At 43.2% G+C, this 20,828-nt stretch overlaps 1 protein-coding gene across 4 annotated transcripts in view; it reads left to right on the forward strand.

Moving 5' to 3' along the window:
* The window catches only part of ISYNA1 (inositol-3-phosphate synthase 1), a 129,967-nt gene that overhangs the window by 38,096 nt on the left and 71,043 nt on the right, over positions 1 to 20,828 (forward strand). For 3 of the 4 annotated variants that reach the window (XR_015050215.1, XM_085849515.1, XM_085849514.1), the window contains exons 2-5: positions 4,984 to 5,107; positions 5,254 to 5,415; positions 9,120 to 9,249; positions 10,494 to 10,687. Coding sequence is in view for 3 of the 4 variants with exons in the window: in XM_085849515.1 (XP_085705641.1) it covers positions 4,994 to 5,107; positions 5,254 to 5,415; positions 9,120 to 9,249; positions 10,494 to 10,687 (600 nt within the window). In the remaining variant the exon portion in view is untranslated. Of the gene's footprint in view, positions 1 to 4,983; positions 5,108 to 5,253; positions 5,416 to 6,593; positions 6,615 to 9,119; positions 9,250 to 10,493; positions 10,688 to 20,828 lie in introns of those variants that run through there. The other variant, XM_085849516.1, reaches the window with a different exon arrangement.

Genomic DNA, 20,828 nt, shown 5'->3' on the forward strand with positions numbered 1-20,828 from the left:
CTGGACCAGCGTTGGGGAGAGACTGTGTGCTCGTTGCAGGAGCGTTCGCCAGACAGAGATCGTGGCGTTTTGCCGAGCAGCCAGTGATCATGCGTGAGACATTTCTGGTAGGAGAGGACATTTTCAGTCCAGGCATTTCCAACCTGGCATCCAAAGCCAGTGAGTGGTTGTTGACTAGGGCTCTGCAGACGGTCGTGGTTGTGGACTTCGGGTGGTGGTTCAAGTCGGTGTGACCGCACGAGGCGGGACAGGTACCCCGGGCTGGTTCTACAGAGTAAAGACCCATAGGGTCCATTTTCTTTTTGGGTGTGCGTGTCTGTTTGAGGGCCTGTCTTGTCAAGTAGAATTGTTAAGTGCTTTCGCTTGTACATAACTGCATTTCTTATAGTCGGATAACTCTGCTATTCTGTGTTCCCCTCCCTACCAATTGTAAATAAATCTCCATTTTGTTGAATGTATCAGCTCGTTTCTGTGCTTCTTTCATTGGCTTAGCACGGTGCGTGTTGGGAAATTGGGAAGCGGCAAATTGTGCATTTGGTCCGATAGGTCTTGGTAACCATCCACTCGGGTTACGCACGGTTCGAGCACTATAACGGCTCGTTCCACTCGAGGCCTGCCGAGGATGTGGTTCCCCGGTAATTGGACGGCGTGAGTACTTAGGTAAATTGGAGTTAGACAAGTGGACCCTACCTCACGCCGTCAAAGTATTGGCGACCACGGTCCTGTAAGGGACCCGTGCCTTTCGGAGTTCTCCGAGAAGCACGATCTCGATTCTGGGTGTTCGGTGGAGCCGACTCTACTGCTCCACCTTGCGGTCGTGCTCACCGCCGACACCCAGCCCCACAACACTATCGTGGAGTAGTTCCTTTCCCGGGGCAGAAGTTTTTTGCTGGCATGCATTACAGGAAAGACTCCATCCTTGTACTCCTGCAACATCGGATGCATCCGCCTGCACGATGAATGATCTGGCAAAGTCGGGCATCCATAGTGCATGGGCCTTGCAAAGAAGGTTCTTTATCCTTTCAAATGCCCCCTGTTGGGGTTGTCTCCCATGGAATGTGGTTGTGCTGACCCTTTTTGGTGATTGTCAGTGAGGGGCACAACTTCATCTGCAGTTCGGTGTGAACCTCCTATAATACCCTGCCAAGCCCAGGAATGATCGAACATCTCTTTTGGTTGTGATGGGGAGGGGGGGGGCGTTGAGAAGTTGTGGCGGGGGGAAAACTTTAACCAGACCTTTGTCAGAGCCACTTGTAGAGAGGTTTGTAGAGATTACCTCAATTTTATGTTCTCTGCCCAATTAACGGATCGACGTGCCAAGTGAGCTGGAATGTCTATGTCCATCCCAAGGAAAGAGGGGAGTTTGGAAGGACTCGTACTGGACTTCTGATTAATGTAGGCTGAGATTTGACCAATGTGATTGTCATCTGCAAATGATCATAGAAGTGTTGCTCTGGCTACCAGTGGAGGGGCTCGTCATTGAAGTAGCAAAAATGACCGTGTGCCATCATCACTTCCACGAGTCTGAAAACTAATGGGGGGGGGGGGGAGTCTGGCTTAAGGCCCAAAGACAGGATGGTGTGTCTGAAGACTCAATCCCCCAAAGTGAACCCTCATAGATGAGGAAACTTGGCATTCATGGGAACATGTAGGTATGCATCTCTTAAATCCAGTGTTATTGCCCAACCCCTTTTGATGTCAGTAATAGTGGGATGGCTTGGAGTGTCTCCATGCAGAAGGAGAGTCGGCAGGTGTGCTGATTTATCTCCTTTAAATTTGTAATCATCCACAGACCCCTGAGCATTTGGGAGTTATAAATCTTCGACAGGTATAGATCATGGTGATCCTTTACCTCCATTGTCTTTTTCTTGAAGGCCTGGATTTCTCTGGCCACAGCCTCTTGTGCTGCTGAATCCTGTGGCAAAGTTCTCATTGGAAGGGTGACGAATTTGATATGGAACCGACGGAGTCAATTGATAATACAAATTTGTTTCTCTTGATGCCCTCCCAGCACTAATGGAAAGTGTGGAGGCACCCTTTTACAGGTCCTTCCCCAAACATTCCTGGTGGCCCCTTACTGATGCTCCCACCCCTTGGTGTACCTCCCTGTAACTGGTCTGGTCTGGCTGAGGTGCTCCAGACAGAGGGTCGTCTGACAGAGCTTGGCAGCAGTTTCCCACGCATGTTTGTCGTGCTCTAGTTTTGTTGATGGCAGCTAAGTGGCTGCCAAACAGTTTCCCATGCATTGGCAGGGTGAGCAAGTACTTGCTTTTTCTGGCAAGTTACCCAAATTGAGATTGAGGTAACCGTGCTTTTGATCAACCTGGTGCTTCGTCCTCCTACAGTGGTGCCGATGGAAGTTGTGCACTTGGCTTGGCTGCATCTTCAGGTGTGACCTTCAGTTGGTCAGCCTCCATGCATAGGGATTGGAGCTACAAACTACATCCATCCCTAGTTTGTAAGTGAGGTGCAAACTGTGTAGCTCTTGCCAAATCTGAGGAGAACATCCTCCACTTTGACTTGGAACAGAAAGGAGGTGGATGGTTCTGACTTGCTGTGATTATCTCCACCATATGTTCTCGTCCTGGGGCAGGATGGGAAATGACAAAAAAATTGTCATAATCTTCAGGTACGAAGCGAAAAGCATGTTTCATACCGGTGGTGCCCTGTTTGAGCGGATGCTCAGTGCGGTGACTTCTCTTCATAGTGAGCACAGAGTTGGATTCCCTGAACATCCCAACTGACTGAAGGCCCTGGTGGCTCTTGACCGATACCAATATGTGAGAATTCTGCTTTCGGTGCCTGTGGTGCCACTTGACAGAGATGACTGCACAAGGCTGCTGCCACCTCCCCTATTTGCACCACCAGCTGTGCCTCTGGGATCTGCCTTCAGCAAAAAAGGAAACACTCTGTTGGAGGGTAGGAAAAAGTAGTAATGGATTAATCAAGATCTGTTGTCTCGCTGCCACTGTTCTCCAGAAGAGGAGGCACAAGCTCCACCTTTGCAGGTGGAGTCCCAAAAGCTGCAGTAGCCTTACTTTCACTTGTTCTTCATAGCAGTAAGCTCCTGTAGTGGGGCAACTTCGCATAACAATTGTGCATTTTGTGAGGAAAGCACCAAATTTGGCACACTAGTTGCCTATCATATTATGAACAGATTTGGATATTGGGCCATCTCAAAATTTTTGGCAGTGGAAAATGGTTGCCACATCCTTCAGCGGCTGAATTTGAGATGGCCCAATATCCAAATCTGTTCGTAATACGATAGGCTACTGGTGTGCCAAATTTGGTGCTTTCCTCACAAAATGCACAATTGTTATGCAATATTTAGCTAAGTTGCCCCACTATGAGGGAAGTTTTGAATCCAGATTTTGGTTGTGAACATTCCAAATTCCCATGCTAACTACCACTGGGAAGGCAATGGCAAATGACCCAGCATATCCAAACTACCTAGTGTATGCCATACCAAGAAACTATTGCATCAGTATATTGTAATCAACCTCGCCTCCAAAGCCAGTCGCCGACTGGGAATCCTCCGTCGTGCAAAGTCCTTCCTTGGCCCTCCTGAGCTCCTGACCACTTACAAAGCTTTTGTCCGTAGCCTGATGGAGTACTGCTCTCCCCCTGGGCTGGTGCTCCTGCCTCCCACCTTTCTCGGCTTCACGCTGTAGAAACCAGGGCATTTAGGATCATCGGCATCTCCTGCAATGAAGCTGAGTCTATGGGCCTCTCACTCAATCACCGCAGGTTGGTCGGTGGTCTGTCTGTCTTCTACCGTCTCCTCTCCAGCCTTGCCCCCCTGCTCTCTCTCTCTCTCTCTCTCTGCGATTTGTCCCCACCACATTTCCACAGGGCGCTCAAGGTCCGCCAACAACCCCCTTCTGGTAAAACTACCAAAATCACGAATCGCTGCTCACCTTCACTCTTTCATTCCTCTTTTTTCCCGCCTTTGGAATCAACTCCCTCACTCTATTCTTTCCTATTCTTCCCTCCAGGCTTTCAAAACAGCTGTTCACCACCACCTCTTATCCCCCATTCAAATCCTCGATCTTTTCTACCCCCGATAATCCACCCAAGCCCACTTCCTTAAAATTCCCTGCTTTCTTTCCTGAAAGTCCCTGTAATGTCCATCTTCTATTCCCCATGTTCCCCGTCCCATCCCTCTCCCTTCCACAGATTTCCCAATGTGTTTGCTCCCCACTGTTTTGTCCCTCCCACTCCCGCCCCTCTTGTCCCATGCCCCCTTGCAGTGTGTTATGTGTTAACTCTCACATGAGCCTTGACAAGGTATCCGAAAAAAAAAAAAAAAAAATCAGCACCAGTGCCACATCGAGATGGCACAGATCTTCTCATGACAGATATGTAGACATCGTCACGTGCATTCCCCCACCCCACTGCCACCCCCAACGAGGGTTAAGATTCAAGACTAAGGACTCGTGCATGCCATGATTCGCACGAATGGACGATTACAGTCCAAGTTTCACAAAACCAACAGTGAGCGGGTCCGTCAGTTCACTCTAAACATTGATCTTTATTCAGAAAATGATTCTTCAATCCTAACCACGAGTTAGAACGGTGCTGAAACCATAATTCCTCATCTGATTGTCTAATGCCTTATTATACCACAGTTTGGAAGATAGTTTTGTTGTTTGACATCAAGATTATAATCAGCTTTTCAGCTTAAAGCAACACCATAACGTCACTATCACATTGTGCTATACTGCAACCCCTGGGGGGGGGGGCAGGCTTTTTGGACTCTGAGATGCCCTCTACCGTGGGTCACAGAGCACATCGTGACTTGTGTCGTGGTGTCTCTGTAGGTTCGAGAACCGAGTATGAATCTCATCTCTTGTATTATGGTTCCATTTGAGCACCTGCTCCCCTTTGTGATGCCATGTTGGGAGCCATATTTGCATGGTAATGACTGCATGCTTGACCTCTCTTTATCCTTAAAACCTTTTTCTCTTTTTTTTTTTTTTGCAGATATTTCCACATGGCAGAAACTATAAAGGTGAACAGTCCAAATGTTGTGTATACACCCGAGTACATCGAGGCAAAGTACACGTATCATACGACCCAAGTGGCGTGTGACAGTGGATGCTATGTTGTGAGTAAAATGAGTTCTTATTCCCCTGGGGATTTAAAAAAAAAAAAAAATATATATATATATATATATATACATTTAAAAAACTTGTTTTTCTTCCATTTCCTCACACTGCACACTGCCATTCAACTTCCATTGTTCTCTCACAGGTAACACCACGATCTACAGAGTTTGTATTTCGCACGGAGCGTCGTGTCCCTCGTCTGGGCGTCATGCTGGTTGGATGGGGCGGCAATAATGGTTCGACCGTCACAGCTTCGGTCATCGCAAACTACCTCGGCCTGACATGGCCCACAAAGGAAGGCATGAAGGTGAGTCCATACCCCGTTAACACAAACTACCATATTACTTCACGTGACCCCACCTCCACGGGGGTTTAAGCGACGTGGGGGATTAGCATTTTTGAACTATCTCTGCTTCTGTCAGTGTCAATGGCTATCCCACATTGGGAATTAAGTGAGGTAGGATGGTACTGGTATTACTGGTACAAACCGAGATTGGAGATGCCAATATTTTATTGTTCAGGAATCATTTTGTGCACGTGTGGAATCTGTTGCAATGGAGTTGTGCCTCACGGGGGATTTGCATTCGCATTTGCGTGACCTGATCGAATTTCATGATCAAGTTGAGCTTGTTGAGTCGAGTGCGAAAGTAAAATTGTACTGTTTGAGGAAAACGATGAGGCTGAACCAAAGGAGTAGACACTAGACAGTTTCAATAAATTGACAAATTAGACAAATGTAACAGTCTTTGCGTTCTTCCTGCATATTTACCCTTGCCGAAGGAAGAGGGTATTGCATTTGGATCCGTTTGTTTGTTTGTTTGTCTGCACAGAACTTTAGTGTTTTTCTCCACAACCGCTTGTCGGATTGAGAAGAAATTTTCACTATAGGTGCGACTACTCATGGAGAATGTTTGTTTGTTTTTTTAATTTTATTTCTTTAATGATAATTATGACATCGTAGGTCATGTGGTGTGGCAGCCATGTTGGAAAAATGGAAAAACTTTGGACCTCTGTGTCTCTGAAACCGCACCAAGGAAAAAATTGGAACATGGCAAGTACTCATGGGGAATGAGAGATTTTTTTTAATTTTTTTTTTTTTGACGTCATGGGTGCCTTATGACGTCGATTGCATGTGTAGAATGTAACATCCGATCAGTATGAAAAATTTTGAGGATCATCTCGAGCTAAAATGATCCACAAAAAAAGGATTTGTGACATCACCGGTCACGTGATTAGGCAGCCATATTTAAAAAAAAATACCTTCAAGTCTTTTCAGAAGTGGCTGAACAGATCAAGGTGAAACTTTACACATATGACTCCCCATCCATGAGGAACAAAAGGTTCAAACATCTGATGTCATAGGGCATATGGTTTGGCAGCCATATTGGATTTACGATAACACCTATAAAAATCTTTTTCTCCAGAACGGCTGGACAGATCGAGGGGAAACTTCACACAAATATGTTCCCCAAGCCATGGGTGTACAAGTTTGTTGCGGAATAATTGGTAGGTCACATGGTTTGGCAGCCATATTGGATTGAAGAAATTTTTTTAAACTGTTTTCTCTGGAACCGCTTAACCAAGCGACGTGAAACTTCACAATTATGATCTAATGGTGATGGGGAATACGTGTTTTTAAATTGCAACTTTATCGGATGCATGGTCTGGCAGCCAGAATTATTTAATGTTTTGATCTGGGTTCTTTTAAAAAAAAAAACTTTTCTTCAATAAGGCTTACCCTCAGGCTGTCTGAATGGGTTTGAGGGAAGAGTTGCAGCATCTGAAACACGAATCCTATCCTGGTTCCTCCTGATGACTTAATGTTTGCATTTTGCTTGTTTGGGTTCCTCATGATTACTCCAATGCAGGACTTTACCGATTTGATTTGAATTGAATGTATTTTAATGCCATTCTAAATTCATTTGAATAATAATAAAACAAGCAGTCATAGATTGGTACTTACGAAATCGTCAACTTGACATCTGACCTTGTCTAATAAAAGCTGTCTCTTGAGAAGGTGGCGAAGCAAACCAGAAGTTTATACGATGATTCTGTACCAAACCATAAAAAATCGAATGTTTTGGATGTTTGACCTCACTGTGACCTTGATCTTTGACCAAAATCAAATCAGCGCGAGCCATCACCCTCCTGAATCACGTGGTGTAATTTGACATTGGTAGCTTCTTCCGGTCTCAAGTTATCTGTACAAAACCATCAAAAATCGAATATTTGACCTCACTGTGACCTTGACCTTTGACCGATTTTTGACCAAAATCTAATCAGCACTAGCCATCACCCTCCTGAATCACGTGGTGTAATTTGACATTGGTAGCTCCTTCCCTTCTCGAGTTATCGTGCCTACAAACAAACAGAAACGGAAGTCATCAATATACTTACGAAATCTTTAGATTTCGTAAGTAAAAAAAAGTCATGGGTCAGAGTCAGGAGCCCGATCAAAGCGGGACTTCTTGGGAACCGTTTATCATTGTCAGCAGGTGTAAAGTGGCAGTTCTAGTTATGTCTCATTAATTACATAACACACCAGTGCACAAAGTAAAACACTACACAAAATAAGTCCTGGTGGGGGTCTGCAATCTCTAATCGCTCTTTCTTGTTTGTAAACTGTAAATCTATGCGACTATATATTTGTAATTTATTTAAATATGTAATAGCGCATTACGAGCAGACGAGTTTTTATTAGCTTGCCTGTTCGAAGAACAGAGAGCTTTCGCGATACCCCCGGCGTGAGCGTCAGCATCAGCGTGAAAATGTTAAAGTTTTTGGTGCAAGTTATTTCCTTTCTAATGTTTTTATCTACCACACTTTTTATTGATTACAATATACAAATACATATATTGCTTTAAAATAATTTGGATCAGACTTCACTGCAATGCTTTATAAAAAAATATTATTACACTAGTCTTTTAAAAACGATAAATGTATAACCAGGCGAGCATTGGGTGGCTTTGACACCAACTCTCTGGTGCATATATACATACAGTGCGCAAAATGATTATTTGTTATTGATGTTTTTTATTATCTATTTTTTTATTTATTTGTAAATAGCTCATGTAATTCCCATGGGGGGATTAAGTGAGGTGGGGGGTTAGCATTTTTGAAAAAATTCTGCTGAAATGCTTAATCCCCCATGGAGGATTAGATGGGGTAATATAGCACCTCATGGGCCATCAAACATCAAAGAAAGGCTGAGTTGGATCAAGGCAGGAAAGCATGATGATTGCAGCGCTGCTCCCCTCTTGGATCATGCTTTTAATCTGAGTGTGGTCTCATGCTGGTGATTGAAAATGGTACTGTACATATTTTAGTTAGGATCTCATGTTTCACAGGGTCTTGTCAATTAAGAGGTTTCACATTTGAGGGGCTGTGGAGGGAGGGAGGGAGGGAGGGATGTGAGGCAGGGGTGGGGTCAAATGATATGATGTATACTCAAAGGGCTTGCTTTGGAAAAGCTGATCACTTTTGAAAGCCCATACTTGGGAAAAATGTGTTTCATGGTGATTGACACCCTTGCTGACTTTAATAGACATAATGGTACCATGATTGGAAGCAATGACGTTTTGAAAACAAACCTGTTGCAAAAGTGGCTGAACATGATGTTTTGGAGGTAACTTATTCCCTTTTGAGTTGCTTTGTTTTGGTATTATTCCCAACCAGACGAGAATCCGTCATCCCGGTGTGTGACAGGCCCCGTATTGCCTCTAAGCACGTTGCCCCATCTGTTCGCACTCGCCTTTGGATGTTTAATTGCAATACGTCAAAGAGCAGCAAGGTAGATTAGACAGTTGTGTGCCGAGACTCCAATGAAATTCTAAGTTTCCTTCTATGGTTGAGAGCTGCTCCGGCAGCAACCGATGGATTTGCAACCTGTCTAGGTACACTCTCAAAAATGGTAATGATTGCAACTGCTTGTGGGTGTACTGATGCCGCCAGAGGGCGTATGGAGTGACGACCATCGTGGTGGTAGAGGAATGATTGACTTTCTCTTCACAGGAAGCTAATTATTTGGGATCGCTTATGCAGTCATCCGTTGTGTCCCTTGGTACGGGTGAAGAGGGTGATGTATACGTCCCATTTCGAAACCTCCTGCCCATGGTTCATCCCAATGATATCGTCTTCGATGGTGTGTTTGTGCGATTTTTTATTTATTTATTTTTTTTTCATCAATTTCTTCTATTCAGACGATCAGCACTCAATGCTTTGTCTCTTGGTTGCTTGTGTAAGACCCGTGTATACAAATGGCACATTCAATAAGTATCACTTGAAGTTTGTATTTAAAAGAGCTGTCCTCATTTCCTTTCCACTGCAGCATCTCTTCAAGCCAACAAAGAACTGCTAATAGTTTTGAGAATCCATATTCACACTTGTGTGTCTGTTCCCCTTTTTTGCCATCCCCACTGCTTGCACATGATACCTTTGCAGCACACTTGTGCTAGAAAACATCGGATCTGATTTTTATTTTCTTTGTAATCTCCTTTGGCAGTCCAATGCCCTCTCTACTACACGGCATATAATTTATATACACAAGGAAGAACCAAGCTGTGCACATCTCCTGCACTCGCTAGCAAAGGCTAACAGGCTCAATGCTCGATGCAAAGCTATCTGCTTTGCCACTGTTAAAAAGAACAAAGCTTTGATATTGAAGCATGTTTGGTGCAGAAGTAATTATTGAGGTGCTTCCAGTACGATTGGTAAAACCACACGATAACAGATCGATATTTCTGTTAATGGCTCTATTGGAGGTGAAACCACGATGGTGGCAATTAAAAAAATTTATAGAACACATTTTGAGTCCAAACGGGGTAAGATCTGCATTGGTGGTGTCCTTCCTTCCTTGCATAGGAATTGCAGCAAACGCCACATCCACTATCTTTGGTTTTAGTGTCATGTGTCCTTGTATTTGTTGAAGTGGCTTCTAGTGTTGTCTTGAAGTTGCATGATGGCATAATGTTGTGGCCTTCTGAAACCAAGGATGTGATGACCTTCAAAACTTGTACAGATTCGGGATTGACATGGTACTCATGCTCTGTGAAATTGTCCCAAATTATCTTATTTTGTCTTCCCTCCCCCCCCCCACACCACCCCTCCCACCCCCACTTCTTGCCTGGCAGGTCATCAATAGCTTGAGGTTCTTGATGCTCATACTTGTAGAATGAGCATGAGTAGTGTTAAATCACATTTTGTGCCTGGGTTAAGGTGATGCCCACCAACTATAAAGTAAAACAAAAAGTTTAATTTAGTTGGCTCACAACTGCCTAGAACTTTGTGCCCATAAGTGACTGAGTGTGTGCAATACGGACCATTGTTGGGTTATTTCTCATGGAAGCGTTTGCTTTTAGCATTTTTGTTGGACTTTTTTTTTTCCAGGCTGGGATATCTCATCCATGGACCTGGCATCGGCCATGGAGCGAGCCTGCGTTCTCGACTGGGGACTCCAGCAGCAACTGAAGCCACACATGGCTGCCATGCGGCCAAGACCCTCTATTTACCGTCCAGATTTCATCGCCGCAAACCAGTTTGACAGAGCAGACAATGTCCTGACTGGCACAGCTGCTCAGCAGGTTGGTTCCTGATTATTGCCATTGTTTGGGCCTAATATTAAGAAACGAGGCCATGATGAAGGGCTTTTACCGTTCAAACCTGCTTTGCACCCCCATCCTAAGTATTCCACAAAATAGGGTTTCTGCAGGTTGTCCGTGTTATACATGATATTGTAATACTTGTTTGTTGATCATTTTCTTTCACTGATTTAACAAAAATAAACAAACATTTTCCTTCATTTAATCCAGATCTTATTGGCTTTAATTCGCCTGATCCTATCGAATTGACGTTTGTAGTTGGATAAGAGGAGTCCATAAAAGGCTGATTGCATGGTTGCTTGGTTTATAACGTTTCTGTTCAGTTCAGTCAAGGACTTGTAGAATTGAACAAAATTGATGTTCTGATCTCATACCAGCAGATGGGAAATATTGAAGCTTGTAGAGCTGGCTGTTTGCATTTTGATTGTCAACCTCAGAGATAAAGTTTGGGAAAGCAGAGCAAGATTATTTGATCCAGGAAGACAAACTTTGAGGAAGATTTCGGTGCAATCTAAATTATATTGAGGAAGGCAAAAGATTGATGGAAGCTAACAGGACACCACTCACTCAGCATCAGCAAGAAGGGCAACCTCAAGACCACAAGCCCCCTCCCAACCTCAAGTCTTCAACCACACATCTGCCCCGCAAAGCTTCAACCTCCCTTTCCCAACTCTGTCCCTTCTCTGCCCCCCCCCCCAACCAAACTCCAAGTCTTTGTCCTCCATGTCTCAAGCCCAAGTCCCATGATCGTCAATTATTAAAACTTGAGGTTTCTCGCTGAAGTAAATTGATGAAACAAATTATTCGTTGGATGAAATTGACTGAATAATTTGGATTTGTGTATGTAAATGTATGTGTATATTGTCGTGGGTGTGGCCAGTTAGGGTAATCCCCCGACCCAATTGTGGTGTATGGGCGGCGAACACCGACCAGGCCTGGATCGCCGAGCGGTTTTTCTTAGGAGGCGGACATGTTATCCTCAGATAATCACGGGAGGGGCAGGGTGGCACTGGCGGAGCGACGGAAGCACAGATGGATGCACAGCACAAGGGGTTCATACTAGAACCCCACGACAAATACACGGCCGCAGCAACTTAAAATAAACAGGGATTTAATGAAGATAGAAATATTTACAAGGGTACAAGTCAAAATGTAATAACAATACATGAAGTAATTAAGGTCGAAAGTCAAAGCGGCTCTCCCGAGACTTGAATACAGACAAGGGGAAAACGAAAGAAAAGCAAATCCTCCCTTTATTTTGGCACTTAGCTTTGTCCAGAGATGGTCTTTTCTGAACTTTGGGATCGAGGCACTTCGTCCTGCATGGGAAGATGCGCCCCAAAATGGCGCCGAGCCACTCTTTGGGTAGGAGCAATCGTGAGGGGATATTCAACGCCAGGGCTCACCAACCGCCGTACAGCTTCTTCATTGATCGCACTTACCGACCCGCTGCTTTACAGAATGGTGCTGTCTCTGGTGATATACACGAGGCTTTGAGGTCCTTCTCTCATGACCCAACCAAGAGTCAATGGCCAGTGTCTTGCTCCACCATGCGAGCCAATTCGACTCGGCACAAATACGAGAATCGTGCTGTCTTCTTCATGCGTCGAAGGAAAGCCAGCCGTAATGCCCTGATCTGACACATCATCTCCGAGCTCCATCTCTCGACCACGTCCCTCACACCGAACTAAAAAACCAACCAAACCAAAAACCTCGTCTTCCTTCTGACGTCGTGCTCATCAATCATCCACCTCCAGGCATGGCTTGCTGGCAAGAAAACCGGGGAGGCGGGGCTTCTGCCTGCGCAGCAGATTTGGCTTATGGTATGGTGGTTATTATAAAAAATGCACTTCTTTCATGGCTGGCTTGTAAATACAAGGTTACCTGACCGCCCCTTGTGACGGCTCGAAGGTCTTCGGGTCGGTGACACCTGGTGTCTCTTGCTTGGCCCTCGTGTCGCAACGCGCCAGTCGCTGAGCGGCCGGGCGGCTTGAGCAGCTTGGCGAGCGGCTTGCTCGGTTCCCCTCGGTCGTCGGGCCTCCACTGCGGCCTGGTCGGTCGGGCCTGGCCGGCGACGCGCTTGGAGGAGTGAACGGGTCTTTTGCTCTTTTAGTTGATGCTCTTGGGGGTCTGTTCACCACCTCAGCGACGTCTCAGGACCGTTCGCCCGGACCACGACGCAGCTTGCTCGACTCCACCACAGCTGGCAGGACCTCTGGCGCACGCTCTTTTCCGGCTGTTCTCCGACTCTCGTCTGGCGCTCTGACTTCTCCGCCGCCACCGACCACTTACTTCTGTGACTCGACTCCGCCATTTTTATAAGGCTGGGCGCCCACCCTTCGAACTCTCACCTGAGGCCAAGCTCTGCCAACTCGTCACCTCCGACCTCTCACCCCTCGAAGGAAACACCAAGTCCGACATCACCAGTTGGTTTCGGGGAAGCCCTCGTTTTGATTTGTTGATGCAAATCGGCTCGCGTTGTTTGTTCAGGAGATGGTTGGCATTGTTTGTCGATGGTGACGAGATGACTGTTGCTGTTTGTTTCGTGTTGTAGGAGATGCTGGGTTGCGAAGATGGCGTTGTTTGTTGATGATGAGGATGTTGTGTTGTTTTAAAATAAAAGATAGAGAAAGTAAAATGGCTACCTCAAAGATTCACAGCACGGCATACGAACAATTCCCTTTACACATCGGTGGGGATTCTAACCTGAAACGCATACTTATCGAAATAACTGATCTTCGGGGAACCTGAATGATGTTCTGTGAATTTCCACAGCCACAAGAATATATAAATATATATATATATATATATATATAGTTCATTTAAAAAGTAACAGGACTGAGCCTGCTGTGTGCTCCACTTCCACAACTTGAATGAATGGGTTGCTTCACAGTATTTTGCAACATTCCAGCAATATATATGATTGGTGATGGTTGACTGCGCTCACTGTGATTTTTTATTTATTTATTTATTTATTTTTTTTACAGGTCGTGCTTTACACATTGTCGAATCTGAGTTGTCGTGGGCAGAGAGCCAATCTGAAGTTTCTTGCCAAGCTTGGCAAAACACCTTCCAAATCCTTTACAATGCTGCAGCAAGTCTACAGGGAAGAAACAATGTCATGTACACGTGCAGTTGAATGGCACAAGAGGTTCAAAGAGGGACGGGAGGAGGTTGAAGATGATCCACGGTCTGGAGGACCTTCAATGAGCAGAGCGGCGGACAACATCTAGCGTGTGAAGCAGATGGTGCGCGCAGATCGTCGACTCGCGGTGCGGATGATTGCTGAGGAACTTTCCATCAACAAGGACACTGTCTGGAGCATCATCACTGAAAATCTCGAAATGCGCAAGGTGTGTGCAAAGATGGTCCCCAACCTGTTGGCCGAGGACCAGAAACAGCAGAGTCACTGTCTGTCAAGACATTATCGAGTGCCTCGAGGATGATCCAGACCTGCTCGGGAGAGTCATTACTGGCGATGAATCGTGGATATTCAAATACGATCTTGAGATCAAACGACAGAGTCAGTGGAAAGGTCCGGCATCACCAAGACCAAAGAAAGCAAGGATGTCGAAGTCTAAAGTCAAGGTGATGCTCATTGCGTTTTTTGACATCAAAGGCATCATCCACTTCGAGTTTCTACCACAGGGTCAAACAGTGAATCAATACATGTACAAGGAGATCTTCCGGCGCCTCATGAGATCAGTCCGGGACAAGAGGAGGGATCTGTGGGAGAACAACGCCTGGGTGCTCCACCATGACAACGCCCCTGCTCGCAGTGCCCTGAGCATCCGACAGTTTCTGGCAGAGAGGAACGTGCCAACTCTGGAGCAACCCCCGTATTTGTCAGACTTGGCCCCTTCTGATTTTTTTTTTCCTATTCCCCAAGCTCAAGGAGGTGATCGAGGGGACCTGATTTCCTGATGTGGAGGCCATCAAAAGCGCCGTGACGACGGAGCTCCGGAGGATTTCAGACGAAGCCTTCCGGGGGTGCATCGAAGTGTGGAAGAAGAGGATGGACAAGTGTGTGAGACTGGAGGGAAACCATTTTGAAGGGGACAAGCTGTGATTTCAATATATTCCTTGGAATAAAATTTCTGTGAAGTCAGTCACGTTACTTTTTTAGGTGGACCTCGTATATGTGTATGTATGTATGTATGTATATGTATATATGTATATATATATATATATATATATATATATATATATATATATATATATATATATATATATGCACTCACTTAGCGACCTACCTGTTTAAGGACCACCCGGACTTACGATCAGCTCTCCGACCAGTCAGCAGCAGCAGCGCAGCGTCTCAGCGTTTAGCATCTCATGTCGAATCACCTTTTTTTTTTTTTCTTCTTTTTTTTTTCCTCGGTCTCGTTCCCGCAGTCGGTCGGTATTCGCTACACTAGCGTTCGCAATCCCCAAGACAACATATTTCGTCTAGAAATTTGTACTTTGTTGTGCACCCCATAGTACAAGATCGGGCATTCCATGTGAAGTGTACACACCCTCCCGACACTAATACCTCATTTTCTCCCCATATGTTGGTCATTTATTCACTTGGGTGAAAAAACTCAAAATACCAACTTTTAGACCTGTTTGGTTATCGTGGCCCATTTTAGGGGTCCCCCAAATTTGGGTGCCTCCGGCTGCCCACAATCTTCCAGAGGCCATATCACAGGTTGTAGTGGTCTGATTTGGTTGATCTTGGCATCAAAATGCTCGTAAAAGCGAGATCTTTCGAATCATGTAAAGTAAAATCACTCCGAAACAGTAATTCAAAAAGTTGTAGTTCGGGGCACCCTTTGACCTTGGGCCCCCGCTCCCCAGCCAAACCGATGGTCCCGATTTTTTTCGTGTGCGTATACCCCTTCAAATACTCAACACCTCAGCATAAATGAAAATGGGATCTCAATGGGTTCAAGTGTGATGATGGTTTTCTTTTTCGGGGACTCGGGTGCTGGACACAATACGCCACAATACATAGCACAATATTTGAACACAAGATTTCCAATACACTACATAATATCAGTATATTGCACATAAATTTTCCACATGCACATGCAGGAACTGGAAGCAATACTAGTACGAGTAAGAGTATTTCCTAGCATATAATCGTCAAGATTTTTTGTCAACCAATGTTTTATTTGACAGCTGTTTCTTTTTTACTGATTGTGTCGGTTCTACCTGTAACAGTTTTTGGTTCTACGGAAAGAAGTATATCAGAAATGTCTAAAATGCAGTGATCTTCAATGTCAGGAAAAAAGAAAGTATTTGTGGGTCAGTTTGGATGAAGAAAATTCACTTTCACTTCATGAGTGTCCTGAAAGGCTTCCATGATGTAGGCAAGCCACCATTTTCCATCATAGTGCACTGACATAACCTGAGAGTTTCCCGTTAAAAGTTGGTGTAGATTTTGAAATAACTGACTCGATACGGTGTTCCTCGCTAAGGCTGAATTCGCGTACTTGAAGAGCAGTTTCAGAAATAGGGATGAAAGCATGAAGTTTTTGAGTTCCAGCTTTGGTTTTGGCCGTTTTTCACCTTTCTTCCAGATTTCGTTCTTCCTCTTCATACGCCTCCTCGATCCCGTCACCGAACCTCATTTCATTCAAACCATTTTCAGCAAAGGCAAAAATATCTTATGGAGAAATAATTTGACTGTCGTAAGGTCTACGCAGGCTCTCATGTGTTGCTTCTCGTTTGACTGTACCTCCCACGTCATCTGAAGGGCCCTTGCCATGACTTGTGGCAAAAAAAATGCCATTCTGTGTCAATACCATACTCTGATTTGTGACGACATAGGTTTATGAAGGCTTTGCAATTCTTATATTGGCCAGTGCAACCGTCTGAGAAATAGTAAAGTTTCTTTACATTTCCAAAGCTAAATTTCAAGTGTTCAATGGGAATTCTTTGGAAGAGGTGGACTGAGACAACGTCGTGAGTATTTCATTCTGATATAATCGTGGTTTAATTTGCCATCGTCCGATTTGAAATAGTAAACCCAGGGGTGAATTGTCACTTGAGAGCAGTTCCAATGGAATCCTTGGGCCGCATCCTGTACGACAAACGAATAGTTCTCTGAGAAGTCTCCAATAATGACAAATTATCCTTCACTGATTTCGTCTTTCTTATTTTTCAGAAACTGAGATTGGGCCTTAGCAATGAAGTCGTATCTCACTAATTTCACCGCGCGTTCACAGAATTAATTAATGAATTCCTCCAAAGGCAGGAACATGGAGCTCAGTTCAGATCTGTCATTGGATGTCCACCGTTTAAACTGAATTTCATCAATATCCTCTAGTTCATAAGCACTCAGTTGCTCGGTTTTGAAGTCTTCATTTGATGGGCAGCTTTTACAAGTTCTGAAATAACATGCCGGTTGTGCTGGCTTACAAACTATGCGTGCTATCACATGATTGTAACTCAGAAGTTCGGCTATCTGTGGCATTTTGGAACCAAACATCATGAGTTTCACATTTTGATGTATTGTACATACACATACACTATGTGTACCGCTTGAACCGGCCAGGACACACTCCGAGGGATGGAGCATGGCGAACTTCGCGAATCCAACTTTCAAGCTAGGGTTCTTCTCTTTGAATTTCTGAAACAGTCCCTTGAGATTGTTTAGTACCAGGCGCTTTTGAATTTTGTCTTTTCCATGTTCATTCCTGACCACCACACAGTCCTTTTTTCCCGGCATTATTCGGCTGACTTCATCACTTCGGTAAAATTTGGTTACGGCGGATTTCACTTGATCAGGCAATATTTTACCCTGTTTGGGATTTGGAGATGATAGCATACCATTTTCTTTCTCGAAAATTTTGGCTTGCACAGCCATTCTTTGGGAGCAACTGAATTCACTCATCATCCCTCTGATGCTCATATTGCTAGCAAATATTGTCAGTATACGTATTTGCTCTGAACGACTCGAAACAACGTATTTTTCTTTCAGGCTTTTTTTTTTCCTTTGGCATGCAGTTTTCATCACATTTTGACTATTTTGTGTTTTCTCCTCAGTGCTTGGTCCAGCAACTGGTTCTAATTTCTTTCGCACAGAATCTTACACTTTACTTTGCTTTTCAGGAACGTACCCTGGGTTTCTTTCCGCCTTTCGTTTGTCGAATGGGCTTTCACCTATCATCGATAACGACTGGTTTAATAGGTCAACTTCTGCTTCTCGCTCAAAAACCTCCTCGTCCTCATCTGTCGAAATAGATTCTGCAATGCCTTCGATAGTACCTTCTGATGATAATTTCGAATTGGTCGAAGATGAGTCTTCAATATGCTCTGGTGACAACTGAGTTTTTTTCTGCACGAAGTACAAAGTCTGTCATCTTTTTTTCACCTTTGAAGAAAATTTCATCAACATATTTCACACATTGCAAAGATCTTTTCGTTGTTTCGTTTTATGGCAGCTGAACGGATCGCAACAGTATTTTCGGAACTCCTTTCGATCTTCAGTCGCCATGCTTACTGCAAAATATGCAAAAACTGAGATTAGCCCATTTATAACTTAATCCGATGATGGTTATACAAAAAAATGTACACTTAAAAATCAATAGTCACAATAGGCAGAATATTTTTTTGCAAATGATGCTATATATATATATATATATATATATATATATATATATATATATATATATATATGTATATGTATATGTATGTATATATATATATATATATATATATATGTATATGTATGCATGTATATGGATGTATATGTATATATATATATATATGTATATATATATATATATGTATATATATATGTGTATATATGTATATATATATATATATATGTGTATATATGTATATATATATATATGTATATATGTATATATATATATATGTATATATATATATATATATATATGTATATATATATATATATATATATGTGTATATATATATATATATATATATATATATATATTATATATACACTGGTGTTGGCGCAGCGGCTTGGGATCCAAAAGGTCCTGAGTTCAAGCCCCGTTGGGCCACTGAATTAATACACCAGGGGGTTGACTCAGCCTGTCATCCTTCCGAGGTTGTCGAAATGAGTACCAGTTTACTGGGCCAGTGTATACCCCGGTTAAAATAGGTGTACCATATCCCTGTGTCATAAGATGCGACCAGGGTTGCGTCAGGAAGGGCATCCGGCGTAAAACGTGCCAAATCACTATGCGGATCATACGGATGATCCGCTGTGGCGACCCCTAACGGGAGCAGCCGAAAGAAGAAGATATATCTATATGTATATTTATATATATATATATATATATATATATATATATATATATATATATATATATATATATATATATATATATATATAATTGTCAATTTCAAACATAAAGTTGCCTGCCAGCAGGTGACGTCATTGGAACGATGACTGCAAACGTCGCCCAATGTTGAATCAAGAATTAGTGATATGTGGACCCCGAACAATAAAACCATCATCACACTTGAACCCATTGAGATCCCATTTTCATTTATGCTGAGGTGTTGAGTATATGAAGGGGTATTCTCACACGAAAAAAATCGGGATCATCGGTTTGGCTGGGGAGCGGGGGCCCAAAGTCAAAGGGCGCCCCAAACTATAACTTTTTGAATTACTGTTTCGGAGTGATTTTACTTTATGCGATTCGAAAGATCTCGCTTTTACGAGCATTTTGATACAAAGATCATCCAAATCGGACCACTACAACCTGTGATATGGCCACTGGAAGATTGTGGGTCAACCGGGGGCACCCAAATTTGGGGGGGGGGGGCTGCAATGGGCCCCGGTGGGCCCACAGGTCTGAAAATTGACACAATGTTTTACTGTGGATACAAACACTTTTACAAAAAAGAGTGAAATCTGAGACGATGTGTCAAAATTTCGCTGAAAAATGTGTACACTTGACATGGAACGCCCCAGATGTCTGCGAAGCTCAAGCAGCAACAGAAAGTGATGAAGTAACCCTTCGTGATTTTTGGAAATCGTACAATATTTTACACTGCAAAAAGAACATTGAATCAGCTTGGGGAGGGAGTGACAAAAGTGTATGCAAGGATTGTGGAAAAAAAATGCCTGAAACATTTCGTGAATAATTTCAAAGGATTTGACAAAGTCGAACATGTCGATGTCATAAATAAAAAAAATTGTTGAACTTGCTAACGTGCTTAATTTAGATGTTAAAGTGGAAGATATTGAAGAATTGGTGGAATATGTCAAGGGAGAGCTAACTAACGACGATTTAATAGAGTTGGAAGTGCAGCAGCACTTCAAAGAGGAAGAAGAAGAGGAAAGAATGGAAGAAGTACAAAATAAGTTTCCTGTAAAGGGGTTAGCTGGTGTGTTCTCGAAAGTGAATGTGGCTATATTAGAACTAGAGGGTATGGACCCGAATGTTGAACGGTTCACTAAAGTGGAACGGCAAATGAATGAACTTTTACGATGTTATGCAAATTAAGAGTTATGCAAATTAAAACAAGGTTATCAAGTTGGAGTTTCCTTTAGACCTTTTCTTTATTCAAAACAAATAAAAACGATTGCCTGTATTTACAGTATGCAAACCTAAGTAATGTATATTAGAGCTGATTTCCTCTATTCTGTTTATTACAGTATACAGTACACTACTGTATTAACATTTCAAAATAAATCCTCGCTTATCGACCAATTCGCTTAACGACGTCGTCGTAGGAACGGAACTCGGTCGTTAAGTATGGTGTGTGTGTGTGTGTGTGTGTGTGTGTGTGTGTGTGTGTGTGTGTGTGTGTGTGTGTGTGTGTGTGTGTGTGTGTGTGTGTGTGTGTGTGTGTGTGTGTGTGTGTGTGTGTGTGTGTGTGTGTGTGTGTGTGTGTGTGTGTGTGTGTGTGTATATATGTATATATATATATGTATGTGTGTGTATATATGTATATATATATATATATATGTATGTATGTATATATATGTATGTATATATATGTATGTATATATATGTATGTATATATATATATGTGTATATATATATATATGTATATATATATGTATATATATATATGTATATATATGTATATATGTATATATATATATATGTATATATGTATATGTTGTTCATCTTTCGGCTGCTCCCGT

The sequence above is a fragment of the Eptatretus burgeri genome, chromosome 12, assembly GCF_056783735.1.
Source record: "Eptatretus burgeri isolate ZD-2024b chromosome 12, Ebu_testis_v1, whole genome shotgun sequence".
NCBI lineage: Eukaryota > Metazoa > Chordata > Myxini > Myxiniformes > Myxinidae > Eptatretus > Eptatretus burgeri.